Genomic DNA, 23,661 nt, shown 5'->3' with positions numbered 1-23,661 from the left:
GCAGCTTAATATTTAAGAATGGAGACTCGAGCAAATATGCTGGCTTCAGGGCTATCACGACTGTAGAAGTCTAAGACATGAGTTGTAGAATCAAGGCTTCAGGCCTCCCTCATGATATCTCTATATCTATATATCCTCCCACCGTGTATGTGTGTGTGTGTGTGTGTGAGAGAGAGAGAGTGTGTGTGTGTGTGTGAGAGTGTGTGTGTGAGAGAGAGAGAGAGAGAGAGAGAGAGAGAGAGAGAGAGAGAGAGAGAGAGGTGTGTGTGTGTGTGTGTGTGTGTGTGTGTGTGTTCAGGCCTCCCCATGATGTCTCTCTATATATCCTTCCACTCTGCGAGGGTGAGGAGTGTGTGTGTGTGTGTGTGTGTGTGTGTGTGTGTGTGTGTGTGTGTGTGTGTGTGCATGTCAAAGCAGAAAGTTAACATGGAAAGCATTTCATTTTTCTCTCTAAAGTAGTAGGTAGATGTCGGTAGAGTTCTGTAAAGCCCTTTCTTCATTCATACTGAAAAAAATGTAGGCAGGAAAAATATACAGGCAGGAAATCACTACTTTGTTTATCAGCACCCCCCACCTCTATAATGAATTAAAGAGAAAGAGCATGCCCAGCAGTTCCATGGCTGTGGAAGCTGGTTCCCAGGCTGAAATAAATAAATAAAAATGCTCAAGATCAGTCTTGGGGAAATGGTGGAGATTTAACCCTCAGGTAGGATGGAGTTCTGTATACCCTTTTAGAGTATTGGTTATTGTGGGGCCTACATTCCAGGCCCATGCTACTGTTGTTGAACAGAAGAAGAGCAGGAAAGTCCAGCAATAACCACCGGCAAGGTTGCCAAGAGTGAAAGAGACCTAGAAAAAGAGTAGAGTAAGTTAGAATGCTGTGATGCAGTCTCATCACCACCCTCCTTTCCCTTTACTCTAAAAGTTCATGGTTAGATCAGTGATTTAGGACACAATAGCAGAAATATATCACCTGCCTAATAGACATGACAAGTCTATCCTATTCCAAATTAGCCAAAGTAATTTTACTGAAACTGGGTTAAATTATCAATACTATGTACTGGAGAAAAACCAAAAGTGATGCTCTCCAGACAGATGCTGTCATCAGTTCTCTCACATTGCAGAGGAATCAGATGTGTGGCACAAGCAATAGAACCAGAACCCACAAGTGAGGATGAGATACAATTATGCTTTTTATGTTAAGTTCACCTTTTCAGTCATAGCTGTACTACACATTGGGCAGTTGTGAGCTCTTGTTCACTGCAATGTATGAACAAGAACTGCATAACCTCTTGATGAAGAAATAGATTGGCCATCCTTAGTCCGAAATTCTAAGATTCAAAATCCCAAATGCTCAAAACTTTATAACTATTTCACATGACACCTTAAGTGCAACATTTCACGCTTGATCACACATGACAGCTTGTACTAAAAATAGCACATGAAAGTACCTTGAGGATATATGTTTAAGGTGTATATGAAGCATAAATGAATTTTGTATATGTTCTGTTTTCTTCCCAAGATGTTTATACACACAAACACACACACACACACACACACACACACACACACACACACACACACATATATATATATACATATATATATATATATATATATATATATCACATATATATGTGACATATTGAGCTACATATACCTATATTTCAAAATCCAATGATGGAGTTAGATGAACTCTATAATGGGACTACTAATTCTGGGCTCTAGCCTAGTTCTGAGATTGGATTGCTCTGTGACTTTAAGCAAATCATTTTTCATCTCTGTGGCTCAATTCTTGCCTGTTTACAATGAGATTAGCATATTTCTGATTTGCCTACCACAAAGACATGAAGTTCAGAAAAAATGTAGTGAATATAGAAGAAATTTGTAATTTGTGGCCAAATGCAGGGAAAGGAAGGAAATGCCAGCATGGTGTAAACACCTCTCATGAAGACATTATAAAGGACACTCACATGTGTTTTCATTCAATCCTCATGATACTTATGAGTAGAAGACCCAGTCTGAAAGAGGTAAAACGATTTCCATGAGCTCATAAAGTTATTCAGGAACTGAGGTTTATCCGGGTATAGACCTGTACAATGCTGTGCTGCTTATACACACTAAAGGAGAAAATTGAATATGACTAGTGGGGTCCAGATGAAGAAACTGGCATCATGTCAGCCTTCCCAGTCTCCAGACAATTGTTGGCTTACAAGTCTGATGTAAAATTAGCTCAAAAGCTTAGTGCCACAACTGTTGCCTCTCCAACTTCCATCGACCTAATTTCCTGCCAGTCCTCTGCCCAAGCCCTGTCATACAATAGAGCTAGGGTTGGAAATTTGTTGGGAGTGGCCCACACATTTTGGGCTTTTAACAACACTCTTCTGGCTCACCTCAGTAGAGTCAAAGTCTGGGAGTTTGAAAAGGTAAATGGAGCTGCAGCCTGTCTCCAGAGCTTCCAGCTGTGTTCTCCCTCGAGGTTTCAGCTCCAGTACAGGGTTCAGAGCTGGAAAACTTTTGCAGGTCCAGCTCTGTACATTCAATGGGAGTATGGACCCATTGAGAATGGCTCTCTGAAGCGCAGGACGCCATGGTAAAGGACTCCTGGGTGGGGAAGCCACGAGTGGAGCTGCAGTCATCATCCAGGACAGAGTTAAGTGGCTTGATCTCAAAGATGCTCTCATTCACTGGAAATTCAGGACTGGTCTCCTGGCCAGCTGGCATGGGGAAAAGAGAATCCTCTTCTACTGCTTTCTCAGCTTCATATTGCAGTGAACCTCCTGCAACTCGAAGCAGAAAGCCACTGAGTCACCCAAAGTCAAAGTCTCTTCTCAACAGGGTACCTATTCCTGAACACAAAATAAGGAGGGGTAAGGGGGTCTAGGAGCCAGAGTTCCACTTCCCTTCTAGAGGACCAGAGCATCTAGAATTGGTCTAAAATGATACATTTCAGAAACACACTTTCATTGGTGTATTACATTAATAGGCCAGATGCTAGATTAAGCAAGACAAAGTTCTTCAGCTAGAGATAGATGCCTTGTAGAAAAGATATTGTAATATGTCCCGTTCTTCCATAATCTGTGTGTACTATATTATATGGCAAAGGAACCACACAATCAGAATTATGGTAGTAAAAGAAGATTATCTTGAATTATGCAGATGAGTTCACAAATACCCTTAAAATCATAATTTTTATTCTATGATTAATGATCAACATTTTAATTTAGTTCCATTTTGCTAGGTTACTAGATGCATCCTGAGAAATATCAGAAGGCAGAAATGACACAGAACATTAGAGAGGTGTGGCATAAAACAACACCAATATATCATTGCTAGTTTTAGAAATAGAAGAGAGCCAGGAGCCAAAAAAATGTGAGCAGCCTCTAGGCCAGTGGATCTGAACCTTCTTAATGCTTCAGTCCTTTAATACACTTCTTCATGTTTCTACTTTATAGCTATAATTTTGCTGGTTATCAATCATATTGTAAATATATGTATTTTCTGCAGGTCTTAGGCAGCCCCTGTGAAAGGGTCATTTGAGTCCCAGAGGGATCACGCCTCTGAGGTTGAGAACCACTGCTCTAGAAGCTGGGAATGACCTTCAGCTGATAGCCACCAAGAAAATAGCACTTTTTTTCTATAAATTCATGTGGGAACAGATTCTTCTAGAGTATGCAGAAAGAAATACAGTCCTGTCAATTTCTTGATTTAGGCCTTGTTAAGACCCAGTAAGTCCTGCTAATCTTCTGAGATATGGAAACTGAGAAAAGCCATTAAATATTTGACAATTTATTACAACAATGATAAAGATAAGTAAACCATCATTCATACATGAGCCTGACTCAATATTAAGTTACAAACTGAGTATATGTTTATTTGTTTCCCCACTATGGTTGTGCTTCTGCAGTTTGTTTAAATTATTTGTGAGTCCATAAGGAAATTTCATACAAAATCACAAATTTCTGAATTATTTGAAAATTTGGAAAGTTTTGCAAGTGGTAACAAAGAGAAGGAAAAGAGTGACAGATTCCTGAGTAGATAGAAGATGGTCCTTCTAGTATACCACAATCCCATTCCTTTTTCCTGCATCTGCAGTGGATTTAATTCTCACTAAGTTAGCATTACCCACAAAGCCCTAGAATGTGTGTCAGTCAGTGGGTACTAATAAACACCCTTCTCATATGGAAATCATGAGGAAGCTATCTGTCTTTATTCTCTCAGGAGGATACTACAATAGCCTCCTTAGGCTAGTAAAATAGTTACTCATTTTTTTCTCTCCAAAGGAAGAATAGGGAGATGGGCTGTTCTTAGATGCTTCAGCACATCCACCTTACTGATACTGGGGACCCAAACACTTCATTACACATGATCCAGCATTGGGCAAGGATTCTTATTTTACACAACACCTTCCAAAGACTGGCTGGTCAATGAAACAGACAGTGATCCACCATTATCTGAACTTTAGAGCTACCAAAGAAGCTTTAAGGAGATTGAAGTAGAGTTGAAGAATAGGCGTTGAGAATCAAGAGGGAAACGCTTTATCTCATGAAATGCTAGATTCATCTTTGCTAAACATTGAGTACATACAAATAAATAATTGATAGGTTTTAGAGCCAAACAGACTAAGCAAGCTCTATTTAAAAGGGATTTTCCAACACTAAAATAAAGTGTTGCCTCAGGCACAGTGTCCATTAAGTTAAGGAATCTTGACACTGCATCTAGTAAACTCTATCCTTCCCTTTACTAACCCAGGTCTGTTTATTAGTCTGAGTTAGTTTTTTTTTCATTGTCCCTGTTTAGTTCTTGGTTCCATTAATGAAGCTGCACTGGACAGTGGTATTATTGCCTGGGATTCTATTGCCTTGTTTAGTCCTGATGATCCCACCTCTTCTGTATTTGCTCCTTAATGAACTATACTTTCAGCCTTACATTATTGGCTCATAGATGAAGTTGAAGAAAAAATCAAAGTGTTATCAAGAGTTCGACCATAATCATCTGTCTTGATTTTCATGTAGCTATCTCCTATGGTGTGAGCCAGATCTCCTGGAGCAGCAGTATTTTGGAGTTTGGAGGACAGAAAAATATAAGAATGTTGACTAAACACTATGCTTTCAGTTATCCCATTTTGGGAAAATACTATATTGACAGTATTTACTGTAGACCTCATTAACTTTTATTAGACGTGTTTCAGATATAGCTAAATCCTCTTCAATTCTGATGCTTCAGAATCTACTAATACATAATACAGAAAACAGTTTAAATAACTTGTCCAATCCCATCTATCATTTTGAAGATTAAAATTAAGTAAACCCAAAGAATCTAGATAGGTTGAGTTACATTATGATTTAAAATAGATGTTTGTTCTCTTGATTTCTTTACCAAGTGATTTCCCACTAAGAGAAAACTTAAAACTTAATAAATCAGTCCACTAAACCAGGTACATCCCAGCCCTTTTGACATCCCATGTTTTTGATGCCATTGCAGACAGTTTCATGTGATAACAGAACATCATTCCTGGGGTTTTCCAATGTGGCAGAGAAGGCCCATTAAATTACAATTTCAGAAAAATTCCTCTTTTACCAAAATATGTTTTATTTTCATTCATGTGAAATGTTAAGCAGACACACTTACCACATTGACAATGTCTGTTGAAGATCTGCTTGCAGTAGAGGAAAAAGAGTCCAAGGAAGGCCAACGTAAACACCACCAGCAGACTGCCCACCAGTGCCACAAGTGTGGCCTCCTTACCAGGAACAGTATGTGCATCCACCTTCACTAAGCTCAACTGAAAGGTACCTGTGGAACAACAAAAACAGAACAATGGGGGTGGTGGTCAGTCAATGTGGGCAGTTAACAGTTAGACAAGGGCCCTAAAGGTCCTTGGTTACATCTCCTTTAGGTCATCTCTATCAGGGCTGCTATGTTCTTATCTGAGACTAGGTAAAAATATCATGAAAAAAGCACAACTCATAAGCTCCAGGAATGGTATAAATTAGCATGACTAACCAAAAGATGCTGCTATTTTGCTTCATTCATGCTATATTTAGCAATATAACCTAAAATATAGAAGCAAATTAAAATGCTCATCAGTAAATACTAGATCAGTAAATCGTGATTTACCCCTAAGACGTCATAAAAGACCTTTCATTGATTATTATAAGTAACCCAGTGGAGAAAAACAAAGTGAAGAATAGCTGGATGACCTTTACAGAAAATATTGTAAAGGACAAACATACTAGCACATATTGTCTAAGGATATGAATATACATGAAGTGATACAAACATTTAAACAGTAATAGAGAATACATAAGAGGAATATGCCTATGAATTAACCACACACTCTCTGTATTTTTTACACGCTTACAGTGAAGACATGAACATACTTGCAGACAATGCACTTTTAGTGAAAACATGTATGTCACTTCTAGACTCAGTTAAGAGCTGATACATCTCTATCACTTCTTTCTGTGACAAGGAACTTGGTACTACCTAGTCTAGCCACAATAGGCACATTATGGAAGAAGGCCTTTGCCTTATGAAAGGAAACATGGGATTTGTTTATTAGCATAGGATAGCCTATTAAAAAGCGGCTTAAAAGTTCGGGGAAGCAAAATGGCTGAAAGACACTGAAGAAAGTGCTCAAAATCCTTAGCCACCAGAGAAATGCAACTAAAAAAAAACTCTGAGATACCATCTTACCCTGGCCAGAATGGCTAAAATCAAAAACACCAATGACAATCTATGCTGGAGAGGATGTGGAGAAAAAGGAACACTCCTCCATTGCTGGTGGGAGTGCAAACTTGTAAGACCACTTTGGAAATCACCATGGCGGTTGCTCAGGAAAATGGGAATCAGTCTACCTCAAGATCCAGCCATTCCTCTCTTGGTCATATACCCAAATAACCCACGTTCATACAACAAGGACATATGTTCAACCATGTTCGTAGCAGCATTATTTGTAATAGCCAGAACCTGGAAGCAACCTAGATGCCCCTCAACTGAAAAATGGATAGAGAAAATGTGGTACACAATGGAGAACTACTCAGCAGAAATAAGCAATGGAATCTTGAAATTCACAAGCAAATGGATGGAACTAGAAGAAATCATCCTGAGTGAGATAACCCAGTCACAAAAAGACAAACATGGTATGTACTCACTCATATATGAATTTTAGATATAGAGCAAAGGATTACCAGCCTATAATCCTCTTCACCAAAGAAACCAGGAAACATGAAGGACTCTAAGAGAAAAGTATATAGAGAATGGGAAGGGGCAGGATCTCCTGAGCTAATTGGGATCATGAGGGTAGGGGAGAGGAAGCTGGCAGAAGGAGAAGAGGAGAAGAGCAGGGGAGAGGAGGAAATGGAGGAGCAGAAAGGTTGAGTTGGGGGAAGAATAGAGGAGAGCAGGATGAAAAATACCATAACAGAGGGAGCCATTGTAGGTCCGAGGAGAGATCTGGCACTAGGGAGATTTCCAGAGATCTACAAGGATGACAACAACTGACAATCTAGACAGTGGCGGAGAGGCTACCCTAAATGCCCTTCCCCTATAATGAGACTGATGACTACTTTATATGCCATCCTAGAGCCCTCATCCAGTGGCTGGTGGATGCAGAGGCAGACACCCACAGCTGTACACTGAATTCATCTCTGGAACCCAGTTGCAGAGAGGGAGGAATGAAGATCAAAGGGGTCGGGACCAGGCTGCTGAATCCCACAGGAACAGCTGGCCTGAACAAGGGGAAGCACACGGACCCCAGACTGCTGTCTGGGAGGCCAGCATAAGACTGATCCAGATCCCTGAATGTGGATGTCAGTGAAGAGGACTCAGCACACTATGGGGCCCCTGATAGTGGATCAGTATTTTTCCCAGGTGTAAGAAGGGACTTTGAAAACCCATTCAACATGAAGGGATTCTATCGGACTGAACACATGGGGGAGGGCCTAGACCCAGCCCAGGATGATGTGGTGGCCTTTGTGGAGCCCCCATGGAGGGCCTTATCCTCCCTGGGGAGTGGAGGGGGTGGGGATGTTGGGGGGAGGGGAGGGAGAGGGAGAAGGGATTGACATGTGAAGAAAGCTTGTTCCTAATTTGCACAGATTAAAAAAAAATTCGGGGAAGTGCTTGTTTCTGTGGAGGGAAGGAATGAAGAGAACTCAGGATTGAAAAGGGAAGTTTATTATGTCTCTTCTTTTAAAAATCTGAAGGAAATATACAAAATTTTAAGACTTATTTTCTAGAAATATCAGCTAATTTAGGACTTTATATTTTTATACTTATGTATATTTTGCAATGTTTATTTTATATATCATGATTTTAGGGATAAACCACTAATGTGAAGAATATGTTAGAAGATAAACAAAAATTATGGTAACTCAGACAAACAAGCAAATGTCAAATGATATGCACATAGACTATATTTTAGTTTTTTTTTCAGATTCTAAGGTGGTCTAAAACCTTATGACTTCCATATACCATGTATATTGACTCTAATAGTAATATTGGGTATAATAGCAATTAATACATGTAGAAATGCTATCATTTTTAAGTACACTATAGCATTTATTACTCTAACAAACTTAGCAAGCAGGTCATTAAGTCTGAATAAAAATATTTTCATTAGATTCAATTTTTAAGACAAGGGAAATGAATTTCAGTAAGTTTGAATGCTGAAAAGTTGGGGATAAATCATAGGTGATTGTCATCACCAGGGCTCCAATGGAAGGAGTACTAAAGACTATTTTCCTTCTACAAGAATAAAGAAGTCTATTGACTCAGTTGACACAAAGCAGTTTGGGGAAGACAGCAGAGAAAACTAGATACATACACTGAACCTCAGAAGAAGGAGTCTGCTTTGTACATGGGATACATTCTTGGTCTTGCAGTCCCCCGATGCGTGTCTTTCGGTAGAACCTGTGATCAGAGAAGAAAGTTATGGCAGACTGATGAAACAAGCAATTGACTTGTAACAGTGTTTCCTGAGACCATCGAGAATGTCTAAAACTGTTTCCTTCATGTTTCTTCCATGGGAAGCAGTACCTACATTTGTGAAATCTCTGACATGTGTGATTCAGTACAACTTTTTTCCTAATTCATTACATCCCATAGCCAAAAGGGTAGTTAAGGACATGAGACGGGAAAGCAGTTATGACACCAATTTATTCATGATTTATATGCAATCTATCTAAAGTGACATTTTTACTTTAAATTTTAGGCAGAATATCAGCACAATTAAAATGTTTCAAGTGTTCATCTGTGTTTAATAATTGTCAGGTACTTCATATATAGGGATCTAGCTAGGAAGATATGGCTTCCCCATTCATAGAGCTTAAATAGAGTGTGACATGAGTAGTCAGGATACTCTTACTAGGGTCTAAGAGGTAAGATGATGAGGGACACTAAAAAGTTTTAAGAAATCCTAGAAAGACTGATATAATTGAGTAGGCTTACCTGGGCATACAGTCTCCACAGATAGCATTAGAGGTATTTGTGCAGTTGGCCTTCTGGACCCGATTAATGACAGCACAGGTGATGCAAGTCTGACACCTGTGATGTCCCCAGGTGCTTTTATACTTTCGGGGAGGGCAGTCTGTGCAATATGCATCACCACCTTCTCCATAACCACAATCCTGAAATATAGGAGTATTTATAAGAACTTAGAGAAAGGATCTGCTATGAGTCAAGTGAATATAGTATAAAACAATATTTTTCAAACTACAAATTTCAGCCACATTATTGGATCATTAGTTTTAACCAACATGGAAAAATGAAATGGAACTAAAGAGTATAGTGACATAAAATGAAGTAAAGCTAAGTGCATCAATCAAAATAAACAGATTACACTACGGAAAAGATTAACTCTCAAATTTTAGCTTTGTGAAAAGAGATTACTTTTTATTCACATGCTGCCTATTGGAGATTCAGTGAGAGTTCTGACCTGTATTAGCCACAATGGTGCATGCATGAGAGGTTTAATTTTTGTGCTACTATGATAGAAACATCAAGTAAGGGAGAACATTTTGTCCTCAAGAGATAACACACTTCAATTTTATCATATGGCACAGGACACACACATCAACTGATCATTATTAAGTACAAAGAGTACAAGAAAGCACAATTTTACAATGTATCAAAAGGTGGGTACTAACAAATATCTGACATAAAACATAGTGCCTATTTTTTTAATTAAAACTTTCACAGGTAAACCCAATATTCGCACATGTTGGGTAATGATGAAAAATTAGTTCTTATTCTAGTGTAGTAAAAATGTTTTAATATCCACTGAATAAGGCATCTATCTTGTTTTTGCTTCAGGTCAGATATCAATACAATGATACTATGACTATTACTCCCAACCTATTCTCTCCGTGCATAAAAGAAGGGATTGGAATAGTTGTTCTGTAAAGATTATTCTAGCTCTCCTACTATGGAAATAAGTTGGGTGGTTCCTTAGAAAGACAAGAATCAATCTATTTCAAGATCCAGATATACCACTCTTAGGCATATACCCGAATGACACTTTAATCATACTACAGAGACACTTGCTCAACAATGTTTACTACTTTTCTATTAATAATAGCCAGAAATTAGAAACAACATAGGTGTCCTCCAACAAATGAATGAATAAGAAAGGTGGGACATTTTGACTAGGAATATTATTTGCCTGTTACAAAATGAATCAGTATGTAAATGGAGTGGACCAGAAAAAGCAATCATCCCGATTGAGGTATCCCAGACCCAGAAGGACAAATATAATACACATTATATGTGTATATTGACTGTTAAGTCAATTATAATCAAGCTACAATCAAAAGTGGGGATGGATAGATCTCACTAGAAAAGGGAACTAGAATAGATAGCTCTGGATGGGTGGGGGTACTGAAACAGGAAGAGCAAGCAGAGTGGGGGAGGGAAAAGGGAAATGAGTGATGCAATATTGGTAGAAACAACTAAAATTAAGGATCATCTGAGGGGTAGTATGGAAACTGAATATGGTAGAAGTTTCCTAAAGTATATGCTTATATGAAGGCAATCTAAATGAATTTGCCAAATAATGGGGGAGACAGAGTCCCAATTGGACAGTTCTTATAAAAAATGGAAGCATCCAGTATAAGAATCAGCTTATATCTAATTGAGTTGTTGGCCAACATGGTCCCATGGGAGCCTCCAAACAACCCAGGCTGTTGCCGAGAATTTAGGCTGCTCTGCACAAACTGACTGCAAGGCCCCAGTTTTGAACATAACACCTACAAAACTCACCAAACCTAGTGAATTCAAGCAGGTGCCTAGCTAGATGCTTCACCTATAAGGACTAATGTTCTTAGTACCAGAAGGTACTCTGCACACTAGCAAAGGAGAAACATAAACACCAAGATCTAAAATGCTGTCCTGTCTGTGAGATACGGTGTTGTTCTGTTTGTGAAATAAGCTGGGGCAATAGTGGCACAAAACTTGTGGGAGTAGCCAACCAATACTTGATTTGACTTAAGGTCCACTCCATGAGATACAAGCCATATCCAACACTGCTTGGGTGACTAAGAACCTGAGACTAGATATCCCAGGGACCTACGATAAAACCAAATACTACTGTTTTAAGAAAAAAAAGGTAACAATAAAATGACTCCTAATCACATTCTGCTATGCTCATAGATCACTGACTCACATATGACTTTTCACTTACTAGAATAAACAAGTTGCAAAAGTTTGACAATATCCTGTGTTAAGAAAACTGCAGGGAAACAGGCTTAACCACGTTCTGCTGGTAACACAAAAACATCATAGCTCTTATGAGAAGAAACTGTCAATACTAAGTTAAGATTACATATGCATTTAGGATTCTATCCCATAATTCAACTGTGCATGTATTGAATGCATGTGTTGTTATCATCATGCCTAGTGAATAGTAAGTTCTCAATGGACAAGTAACAGTATGTATTGTTATACATTCTAAAACAAGTAGGGTACTGGTATCAGAGGACCTATTACCTCACTGACTGGAGAAGACAAAGTTGGAAGCCAGCCAACATTCACTGATTATCAAATAATAAATTTACACATTCTTCAGCATGTTCCTTGATGTTACTGGTTAATTCAGATAATACTTATTAGGCAACTATTAAACATTATGATTCTGCCATGGGTATCATGACTAGATTAATAAAATCATCAGAGAAAAATCCCTGACTTCAGAGACTTTTATATTTGTTTATTTTCCATATAAATTTCTAAGGTTGCAATACCATTCCTATTTCAAAAGTGAAATTTTTTGTACCAAAACAGTTGGCCAATTCATGAGATTTCTCCATGCACAAACAGAGATACTGTGTTTTAGTGGATACAAGCAACAGGGATATTGACACAAGTAACCAGTCCAAGTAGCCACTTTACTTTCTGAGTCTAAGAATACTTCATAAGGCTGGATGTCTTAGTATACACTGGAAGGAAGTATCCTACAACCACTACAGTCTTAGAATTACTCATCATCTCAAAACTCAGAGATTTCTTTCCTTCAAATGAGATAAATGGAGAAAATGCTCAGGAAACATCTTTCCAATTATCAGGAAGTCTATCAGAGTAATGCAAGACCCAGCAGTACACACACACACACACACACACACACACACTATATATATATATATATATATATATATATATATATATATATATATATATATTCCACCAAGGATATAGAAAATTTGTCTTTCAAACTGACATCCACAAAGAAAGCCAGAATCTGTATATCTGTATGTTAAGACAGGTAACTCTTTGAAAAGATGGAAGATTTTAGTAGGACTCTGAGTCTCCTGAAAAAAATATAAGACACCATAAACACCTGTGATAACAAGAATCAAGAAAATCAGATTAATGAAAGCAAGACAATAAACAGACACTACCATCTAGATGAATCAATTATTGGAATTGTTTAACAAGATTTTAAAGTACCCATGAAACAGTTCTGACAAGCAATTACAAATTACATTTAAATATGAGAGAAAATTAAACATCACAGCAAATAAATGACTTTTTTATTGGCAAGTTTGGTTTTTCACATAGTGCTCAAGCTGGCAAGGAGCTTGAAGTAATTTTGTTCCTGCCTTCTAAATGCTGGCATTAGAGCTGAAAGTAACAATATTCAGTTCAAAGAAATTATTTTTAAGAGCCAAATGGAAGTTATAAAAATAACTAAATAAATGAACAAAATTGACTGGGTGCACTGATTACTAGAAAATTAGAAAAATCACTGAACCTGAGGATAAAACAGTAGAATGAAAGCATTTCTAATGGCAGGGAAATTAGGCTAAAATAGACGAAAAATAAGACAATGACTAGAGAATATTAGGTTAAAATAACAGATCAAGCAATAAAACTTTCAGAGTCACAGGAAAGAAATACCAAAATAATTTGTTTCAAAAAATGCTCAAAGAAACAAAGCCTGAAATTTTCACAAATTTAGAAAAGAATCACCAAATATGGTGATAAATTGACAATTAACACAGAATAAGTTCAAACAAATAGATACATGGATATCTCTATCCATCTATCTATCTATCTATCTATCTATCTATCTATCTATCATCTATACATATTTCTCTATATCTATCTCTCTATCTCTACATAATGAAACCTCTAGGCAAAAATCAAAGTTTGGAAAATATCACTCAAATGACAGTGAGTTTTCATCTGAAACTTTGGAAAGTTTTCTCAAGCCATATTTTTAAAATATTGAGAGTGCATAAATGTCGAGTGCAGTGAAAGTCCAACTCAGGAAAGAAGGGGAGACAAAGATCTTCTCCAGGCAGGAGAAAACTAACGTTTTGCTGGTAGGCATACTATAAAATAGTAGCTATAGGAAGTTTTCAATAAGTAGAGAGTGATCGAAAATGGTAACTTGGAAAGCTACAGGAAGGATGAAAGAATATTGTAATCATAAAAATACATTTATAAAAATTGAGCTTTTATTCCCAATCCTTTTCAATACTATACTTTAATCACTATCCAGGAAACTAAGACAAGAAAAATTGAAGAGATACTAATTGGGATAAAAAGGAAATTTAAAAAAATCTCTATTGGTAGATGACATGATACTATGTTTCAGATCCCAAATACCCCATGTGCAAGCTTGTAGAAAGTGTCAAGAATGTAAGTGATATGAAAGGATAAAGATCAGGAGTTTTCTTTCCACTACAACCACCACCACCAATAACAAAAAGCACAAAGAAAGGGATCATAGACACACTCTCATTTAAAGTAGCATCAAATACAGTAAAATGCCTAGAAATAAATCTAACTAATGAGGTAAAGGACCATTACAATGAAAATTTTAAACCTCTGAATAAAGAGATACAGAGACTATAAAATGGAGGCATAAATCATGCCCATTGATTAGTAGAATTAACATTGTAAAAGTGAATATTCTTTCAAAAGCTATTTAGAGTTTAATGCTACCACAATCAAAGTCCGTAGCATACTTTTTACAGAAATATAAAAGAAACTATTCCAAAATTCACATGGAACAACCAAAGACTCCAGATAGCAAAACCTATTTCAGATTTCAAGATATATTACACAGTCAAGAAGTGAAAACAATACGGTAATGGCACAAAAATAGACAGAATCACCAATGGAAAAGAAAAAAAACCCTGAAGATCCAAACATGAATATGCATTATGACATCCATATACTAGTACAAAGATGCCAGAAGCATACACTGGGAGAAAAGGCAGAATCTTCAAAAATGGTGGTCGGAATCATGATGTCCACATGCAAAAGAAAGATATCAGACCTGTATCTATTACCTTTCAAAATTTAACTCCAAATGAAACGAAGACTTAAGTGTGAAATCTCAAATATCTAATGAAAAACATTTGAAGTACTCTACATGAAATGTGTGTAGGGATGGACTTTCTAAATAGGATCCCAATAACCCAGAAATTGAGGTCAACCACTGACCTCTTAGAATTATAAAGTGGCCCCTCATAAAACTAAAAATCTTCTGTACAGCTAAAGAAATGATCACATGGAGAGCATTCCTACAGAATGAGAGAAAATCTTTGCCAGCTATATATCTGACAGAGGATTAACATCAAAAACATTTAAAGAATTCAAAAATAAAGAGAGAAAATAACCCACAAATAACCTATTCATAAACAGGCTTGAGGTATGAACTGAGGGGAACAGCAGGGTACAAATGATTTGATAAGGAAACAGGAAAGAGAGCCTCGAATTATGGAAGGGAGAGGGAAATAAATATAGAAGAAGTGGGAGGACAAAGTAATAGTAACCATGTCTACAAAAGTCCCAAGGAATCACACTATTAACTATTTACCCCCAAAATCCTGCTATACAGAACTACATGTAAATATACATACATACATATTTTAAATGAAATTTTCTTAGCTGAGTTGACAATGCTCCCTCCAAAAGCCAAAGACAACCTAACAAAAGCCCCAACACCAGGCATAAGAAGCCCTCTTTTGAATTTTGGCCAGGGTTGTCCAAGATACTCCTAAAACAAACAGCCTATTGATATTGACACCGATCTTCCTCAAAAGTGGAAGGTAACTCCCTGTTGCTAAAGACAATATGCATTTCAGGCTCAGGACTCAGAGACCTCTGTGCTGGAACTAACTTCAATGCATCCTCCATGGTGAGAAGGGGACATGGGGTCATACAAGCTTCCAAAAGAAGGACATAACTAGCAGTCGTACTCAGCTATGATGTAGATGAAGCACAACAGTGGCAACCATGACACAATAAGACTAATAGGTACAGTAGGGGCATAAATACCTTGGTGGTAACCAAGGGCTCTCTAATTTTAATGAAGACTTGTTCAAAAAGAGGAAAATCATACCTGGTGCAAAAAACCATTTCAACTACCCAGTGCCAGTGAAGCCAGAGATCTTGGAGGAGAACCTACAACTACCACTTTACTAAACCACCAATATCACTAATCACATTCTAAATATTTGTCTTTATACCTACAGATAAGTGTAGTCCTTACCCCTTTTCAAGGAAACTTATATTTGCAAAATGAGAGCATTACAGAAAACCACAAACATTCAAAATGCATAGTTTGTAGTGCCTAACCCTAATGAATACATCTACAAAACCACTCCTGTAGCTAAAGTTCATGAAACAATATGGATGAAGAAGTTTACTGTGAGACTGGATCTCCTAGTAATGTCAGAAAAGCACCCAGAGTCGTATAATGGTTAAACATGAGCTGAATGAGGACAACACAGATGTGTTAAAATACATGGAGAAATCCATGAGGCCCAGCCTTACATACAGAGCTACATGCAACTAAAGAATGCCCAGTGTAGGAGAAATAGTTTTCCCCAGAGAAGAGCACACCAGGAACACAAAGTAATAGTTATAGGAAGGAAAGGAAGAGAAAAAAATGATGTAATCATACATTAATTTGAAAAACTAGAAAATGTCTTTTAAAATATAGACATTATTTTCATTACTTTTATAAGTACTGTTTGATTATAACAAAATATCATATCTGATATCCATATCAATTATATTTATATATTGGGTATGGTGGTATGAAAAAGAATGGCCCTCATAGACTGATACATTTGAATGTTAAGTCATCAGGGAGAAGAACTATTTGAAAAAGAATAGAAGGTATTGTCTTGTTGGAGAAGACGTGGCCTTGTTGAAGAAAGTGTGTCAGTGAGGAACCGGCCTTGTGGTTTCAAAATCCCAAACCAGTCCCAGTGTCTCTCTCTATTCCTGCTGCCTGCAAATCTAGAGGTGGACGTCCCAAGCTCTTTTTCCAGCACCATATCAGCCTGCCTTCTGCTATGCTAATAATGGACTAAAGATATGAAACTGTAAGAAAGCTTCAACCAAGTGCTTCTTTTATAAGAGTTTCTGTGGTCATGGTATCACTTCACAACAATAGAACCCTGACTAAATACTAAAGTACACACATGTGATGTTTCTATATTCATAATTTGAAACAGTTGAAACCAGCAGACCCTGAAAAATCATGTATGTATTTTAGTATTTAGAACAGCTAAGTAGATAATACAAAGAAATAAAATAAATTGGCACAAGTAAATCAGTTAGTGATTAAAATTTAGGAGTGACTTAATATATGATCCCAAAAGATACCTTTGTGTAACCAGCAGGAAGGAAAAAAGGAAAGAAAAGAAAAGACAAAGAAAGGGATAGGAATTGAAAGAACAATAAAATGGTAGCCTTAAGCTCTAAAATGCCAATCAATAACAATCTTAAATTTAAATCATCCAAGCAAAGCAATTAAAAGGCAGAAATGAGCATTGTAGATAAAATCAGATACGATCAAATTGCCCCCAGTAGCCATTTCTCTCACTGATGAATGAATCATTTCCTAAGAATTAAAAAGATGCAAATTATCATTTAAAACTCTTGTTGAGAATCATCTTTCATAGTTAGGAGGCAAAGAGAGTTTTGTTTTTTTAAATGATTCAGGTTCCCAAATGATTTTGCTGCTAATCAGTTTTATAACCAGTAAACATTTATCTTAATTTTATGCTTTCATGATGCTGACACAAAATTTTGATGCTCATCATGGAGTAGGTATAGTTATTTCCTTTTAAAAGTTGTTTGTATAATATATGAGAACAATTAACTAACAATTATAATCAAGAATGGTTTATACTGTAAATATACAATATTTTAATTTTAAGAATTTATTACTATATTAACAAATTAACATGACAAAGACAAAAATGTATGAAAAGTGCATATAAGATGATGAAATACAACAAAATTTGAAAACGTTTCTGATTTTAATATATTTGTTTATTCTACAATAGATTAAAAAATATTTCATTTGGCCATGTCTGTCTACTCAAATACCATACATGAGTGGAAATCAAATAGTAAATATTGCATTATGAAATAGTTCACAGGTTAGTGTATTTCTCTATCAAATATTTAAAAAATAAAAAAAATTCATAAAGTTTCACAAATTAGTAATTTAATACTATAGAAAAAGCACAAAATTAACAGATGATGGAAATATGTATTATTCATTTTGGGGTTTTACTTCTGGGACATGGGAATTTTATGCATTATTGAAAATGAATGCAATTGTAATGGAAATTAGTAAGAAAAAGTTCAAAAGTGGTATCTGTTCATATATTTCAAGAATATTAAAATTGTATTAAGCTTACAAATTATACTTCTAGAAAAATATCCTGAGGAAGTACTGTTAATTTTCTGCAATAATTTGTTTACAATGATATTTATAATTCATGAGTGAAATGTAAAACTAAATAGAGATAACTTAACAGAAATGTTGTCTTGGATGTTGTTAGTTATTTATCTAAACACTGCCCACCTTCTTTAAATAATCATTAGCTTTCATTCTAGGTAGTATGATGACCAGGGTAAAAAATAATTTCTTAATTTGTTTAGTCAATCATGTCAATATTATTCTTGCTGCCAAACACAAATTTCCCAGTCACCTACTAGGTGTATAAATATGCATTACCCAGTTATGTTTCAAAATATATAAAGAAAAGTATACATGGAAACTTTGGGAAATATTTATTTCTTAATAAAAGGCTAACTTTTTTCCTTTTGTCTGTTTCATGACTTGTGATGTGAAGATATGATGCTTTGGGTTTTAACAACTATGGAGCCATGAGTATGTGGACAGAATAGCAAAGTATTTACAATATCTGAAAAGAGGCTGTGTCCTTGATAACATTGTTGATCAGCAAAACACACTACAATGATGTCTATATCCAGGCTTCAATATGTTCATCCATACATGTGATCATATATTAAGTCACTCTTAAATTTTAATCACTGATTGATTTTCTTTCTAAACATAGAAAATGTTTTAAAGTTTAAAAACAACTATTCTAATTAAATGTATTTTAAATTGGTACACAAAATATAAACATTGTACTATATCAAGTGAACAAACAACTCAGCATCCATTCTCAGATGTTTGCCACACATCATCTTCTGAGAATCATCCACTTATTGAATTAGCCTGTTTATCAGTTGTGTGCTTTGTTTTCTTGCTGTTTAGTTTTCTGAGTACATTTATAGTCTACACAACACTTTCTGTCACATGAATAAGTCGCAAACATTTTCTACCATTTTCTAAGATGTCTCTTTGCTCAATTGTTTCCTTTATAGTGTAGAAACACTTTAATTTCCTTTGCCAACCATTTTCACTATAGTCCTATTCAGAAAATGCTTGATTTTATATATATCTTTAGGTCCTTTTTTCTTTTTTTTTTTTTCTTTTTTTTTTTTTTGAGACAAGTTTTCTTTGTTTAACAGCCCTAGCTGTGCTGGAACTGGCTCTGTAGACCCACTCAGGGTTTTGAGATGTGAGCTCTCAGCTGTTCCTAGCACCATGCCTTTGTCTCACCATCATGAACGCTAAGCCTCTGAAACAGTAAGCCTAATTACATACTTTGTTTTATAAATTTCATTGGTTATGACATTTTATTATAGCAATAGAAAACCAAATGTGATGTGTATGTTATTAAAAAATGCTGTGTCTATGTCCATTAGGGAAACAAACCTATAATTATATTTTAGTGTTTTCCTTTTTCTGATTTTTTTTACTTATTTAAATTAGAAACAAGCTTCTTTTACATGTCAATCCTAGTTCTCTCTCTCTCCTCTCCTCCCAACTGATGCCTCTATCCCAACCCCTTTCTGCTCCCCAGGGAGGGTGAGGCTTTCCATGGGGGAATCTTCAAAGTCTGACATATCATTTGGAGCAGGGCCTAGAACTTCCCCAGTGTATCTAGACTGAGAGAGTATCTCTGTATGAGGAGAGGGCTCCCAAAGCTCATTTGTGTACTAAGGGTAAATACTGATCACTACAAATGGCCCCATAGATTGTCCAGACCTCCAAACTGACTTCCTCCTTCATGGGGTCTGGTTTCCCAGCATAGGACTGTTCCTTTTTCTGTTTTGCCCTGTTTAAGTGTCACATAATATTGGATTCATAGAAGGAATGAGGTAGGCTCTTTATCTTTCTATTTTATGAAGTAATTTGAGAAATACTAACATTGTTCTTCCTTGAAGGGTTGTCAGAATTGAGCAGTGAATTTTTCTTATCCTAGACGTTTTTGCTTGTTTGTTTTTTAGTTTTATATTTGCTTTTTGAAACAGTGTTTCTCTGTAGCTTTGGATCCTGTCCTGGAACTTGCTCAGTAGACCAGGCTGGCCTAAGACTCACAGAGATCCACCTGTCTCTGCCTCCTGAGTGCTGGGATTAAAGTCATGTGCCGCTACCACAAGGCTATCCTAGACTTTTTAGTTGTGAGATGATGATGATGATGATGATAATAATAATAATAATATTAACTCTAATCACATTGCTCAGTTTAGATTTGTTTAATTTGTTTACCTTACCTTGCTTTTATTTTCGTAAGTCATGTGTGTAGTGATTCATTCACTTCTTTTAGATGGCATAATTTGGCAGGAGGTATTTTTATAAGATGTCTTAAAAGATTTTTTTTCTGAATGCCATTGGGAACATTTGTAAAATCTGTCATTTCACTTGTAATTTTGATAATTTGGGTTTCTGTTCTTTTTCTCTTAACTAATTTTGTTAAGGGTTTATTTGATTTTATCTTGGCAAAGAACCAACTCTTTGTTTCATTAATTATCTGCTTTGTTTAATTATTGTGGTTGTTCTTTCAATTTTCTTAATTTCTTCCCTGAAGTTGATTATTTCTTTCTATCTGTTCATTTGGGTGTTGGCTTTTTCTTCCTCTTCCCAAGCCATAGACATACCAATAAGTTATTTATTTGTCATCTCTCATTGTGTGTGTTCACATGCAGGAAGGAGCACATGCAAATCAGGTATCTTTCACAATAGCTTATGCAAATAATTTTTTGAGACAATGCTTCTCAGTCAGACTGGAGCTCACAAATAAAGCCAGACTAGTTGGTAACCAAACTGCAATGAGCTTTTTAGCTATGTCTCTTCAGAGTAGGATTACAGGGGCATGCTGCCCCATGTGTATTTTTGGGGATTTTTTTTTTTTGCATGGGTGCAAGGGGTCTAAACTCTGCTCATCATGTGAGTGATGCAAATACTTCATTAACTGAGCCATCTCTTCAATATAACTTCTCTGGATATACTTGTCAGGTGAAAATTCTGATGGTTAGGCAAAAGCCAGCATTCCTCAGGAACTTGTAAAGCCGGTTCCCTTCTAGTAAAGAAACCATTTCCTTATCACTGTCAGAAGGGACAAATGGCTATTTTTGGTGCCTATTCACACACCTCTTGTTCTTACATATTTTCTGCACCCCTTCTATGATGTTCCCCAAATCTTAGGTACAAGATTTGTGCTGCAGAAAAATCTGATCTTTCAATAGTGTCCCACAGCACTCAGGTGTTTTAGTTATATTTTCTTATTATTTTATCTTTGTTGATGTCTTTGTTGTTTCTTTTCATCTGTCCCTGGCATTCTTTCTTCCTTACAATCCATTATATTACATATTGAGGCTATCAATTGAATTTATTGTACTTTCTGAGATTCTTATTACTAAAATTTCAATTATATTTTTCCTCCCTTTCTGTTTCCTCACCAAATTCCAGTTTCATATGCTGCATTGACCTTCTTATCACACTCAGCTCTTTATTTTTACTCTTCCTGATTTCTTTCAGGATTTTATTTCTCTCTTCTTTTATTAAACATCCTATTAAAATTTTAGATATTTTTCTGGGATGTATCTAATTCACTCTCACTGTGGACTAGTACTATGATATTTTCCATGGGGAAGAGGTCATATTTCCTTGATTTGTTATCTTTCTTGTTCTATTCCATTGAGATCTATGCATCAGTTTTTTTTATTGATTGGGTTTATCAGTTGTTTTATTGCAGACAATATTTTCAGTATTCTATTGATAGAATTAATATGCAGAGTTTAGAATTTATACCCCCTTCAGGGTGCCTGATACTACCACATATTTAAATATTATCTGTATAATCAACCACACTGCTGGATAGAATTCCTACTATGAAAGTGTCATTCCAGCCAATTAACAGCAGTGATACTTTTAACTCCAATAACTATTGCAGTACTAGTACACATGCATAGTATAGTATAGTATAATATAGTATAGTATATAGTAAAGAATTATCAAGAATCCAAGAAAAGGGATGTAGTCTGGATAAGGAGAGGAATTTGTGTTAGACCAATTGGAAGAAAATTAAGATGAGAAAAAACATCTGGGAGCAGAGCATTGGGATATTGTTATTTTCTATGGTATCATACATTTTTAAAGTTTTGGAGAGCTAAAGTTAATAAGAAAAAGAAGTAGTAGCAAGGAGGACAAAATATAAAAAGATGTGGGAATTCATGAGTAAATACACTGGTTGTACGTAGTATGAATAGCACAGAGTACATAATAGTACAATGAGGTCAAAAGGATACAAAACAATCACATAAACTGTGCAATGTATAACCTAAATAAAACCATTACAAAGTATTTGTTCAAGACTGAAGATTAAAAGATGAAAAGAAAAAAGAAAAAAGAAAAATTAACAAAACTTTTAACAGTAGCAAAAGAAAAGTGTAATAAAAAACCCTATTCATCAATATTTCTTTTACCCTGGAATGGGATTTGAATTTTTTCTTCCCTTCAAAAATTTCATGAGGCAAATTGCACTCACAGGTGAGGGACAATTTGTTTGTTATTAAAGTAGAAAGCTGCAAAGCCTGATTTTGTCTATGTATTGTCCCATAGAGGTTAGCTAATAACACTTTGGATTGAGTGTTTGGCACAGCCTCAGTGAAATGAGCAGTGTAGTTCTCAGTTCCTTCCTTGGTACTCTGTGTGGTTTGGCAACATTGTGCTGGAGAAGACAGGTTGCCATCTCTTGCTGTGGGTTCCCATGGACTATAGCTACAGACTGGGTATAAAGAGCATGTCAATTGCACTATCACATTTCAATCCCTGGACCTACCCAGCTCTCAGTTTTGTGGCAGGCCTTTCTTCAGGCTGTATCAACATGCTGGTGTATGGGGAAGGAGGTGTAAGCTTTCCTCCTACAATTCCCGCTTAACCTCAACTGGAACCCCGCTGTGAGAACTAAAGCTTTAGTTCCAAGGCCTCATCTCCAATTGCATATCCAGTCCTTGGTTATCAGCTAACTGTTACCGCAGCTCTGCTGAGTGTGTGTGCTGCAAAGTGCTTCCCTGTGGTTTCCAATTACCTCACCAGAGCCAATTTGTGCAGCTAGGCACCAGTTCACAGTCACTCTTGTCTGCTTCCCCACAGAGATCTCACTTGGCTTAATAAGCCCATTTAGAGCTACTGTCTCTTGCAAGAATAAAGATTATCATGTACTCTCCTGTTTTCTTTCAGTGAGTTGCATCATGCGCTCTCTAATCTGCCAACTTCCCTAAAAATGCCTATTCTCAATTTTTTTGAGGAAAATCCAAGCTATTTTACAACATTCTTACCATAGTGTAGGAGAGTTCTTTTTCTACATTCTTACAAAGATTAAAAACAAAATTTTTAGTATTATTTCTATTACCAGTCTTGTTAGGGTGAGGTGTATCCTGTTGCTTTGACTGGCCTTTCCCTGAATAGTGACATTGAGCATAGTTTCATGTACCCATTGTTTATTTGTAAGTCTTCTTTTGGGAAATGTTGCTTTCAATTAAGTG

General features: G+C 36.3%; 1 protein-coding gene across 6 annotated transcripts in view; it reads right to left on the bottom strand.

Annotated features, from left to right (window-relative positions):
• Positions 1-350: 350 nt before the first annotated feature.
• Eda2r (ectodysplasin A2 receptor) overlaps positions 351-23,661 on the bottom strand; it is a 45,791-nt gene continuing 22,480 nt past the window's right edge. The window contains exons 4-9 of one of the 6 annotated variants that reach the window (XR_004771472.1): positions 9,454-9,632; positions 8,831-8,916; positions 5,632-5,796; positions 2,394-2,786; positions 1,974-2,021; positions 351-849 (exon numbers count right to left, since the gene is read on the bottom strand). Coding sequence is in view for 4 of the 6 variants with exons in the window: in XM_035450179.1 (XP_035306070.1) it covers positions 2,404-2,786; positions 5,632-5,796; positions 8,831-8,916; positions 9,454-9,632 (813 nt within the window). In the remaining 2 variants the exon portion in view is untranslated. Of the gene's footprint in view, positions 2,787-5,631; positions 5,797-8,830; positions 8,917-9,453; positions 9,633-23,661 lie in introns of all 6 variants that reach the window. The other 5 variants (XR_004771471.1, XM_035450179.1, XM_035450180.1 and 2 more) reach the window with 5 other exon arrangements.

Source organism: Cricetulus griseus, chromosome X (assembly GCF_003668045.3).
Source record: "Cricetulus griseus strain 17A/GY chromosome X, alternate assembly CriGri-PICRH-1.0, whole genome shotgun sequence".
Classification (NCBI taxonomy): domain Eukaryota; kingdom Metazoa; phylum Chordata; class Mammalia; order Rodentia; family Cricetidae; genus Cricetulus; species Cricetulus griseus.
This window is presented reverse-complemented; position numbering and strand designations above follow the sequence as displayed.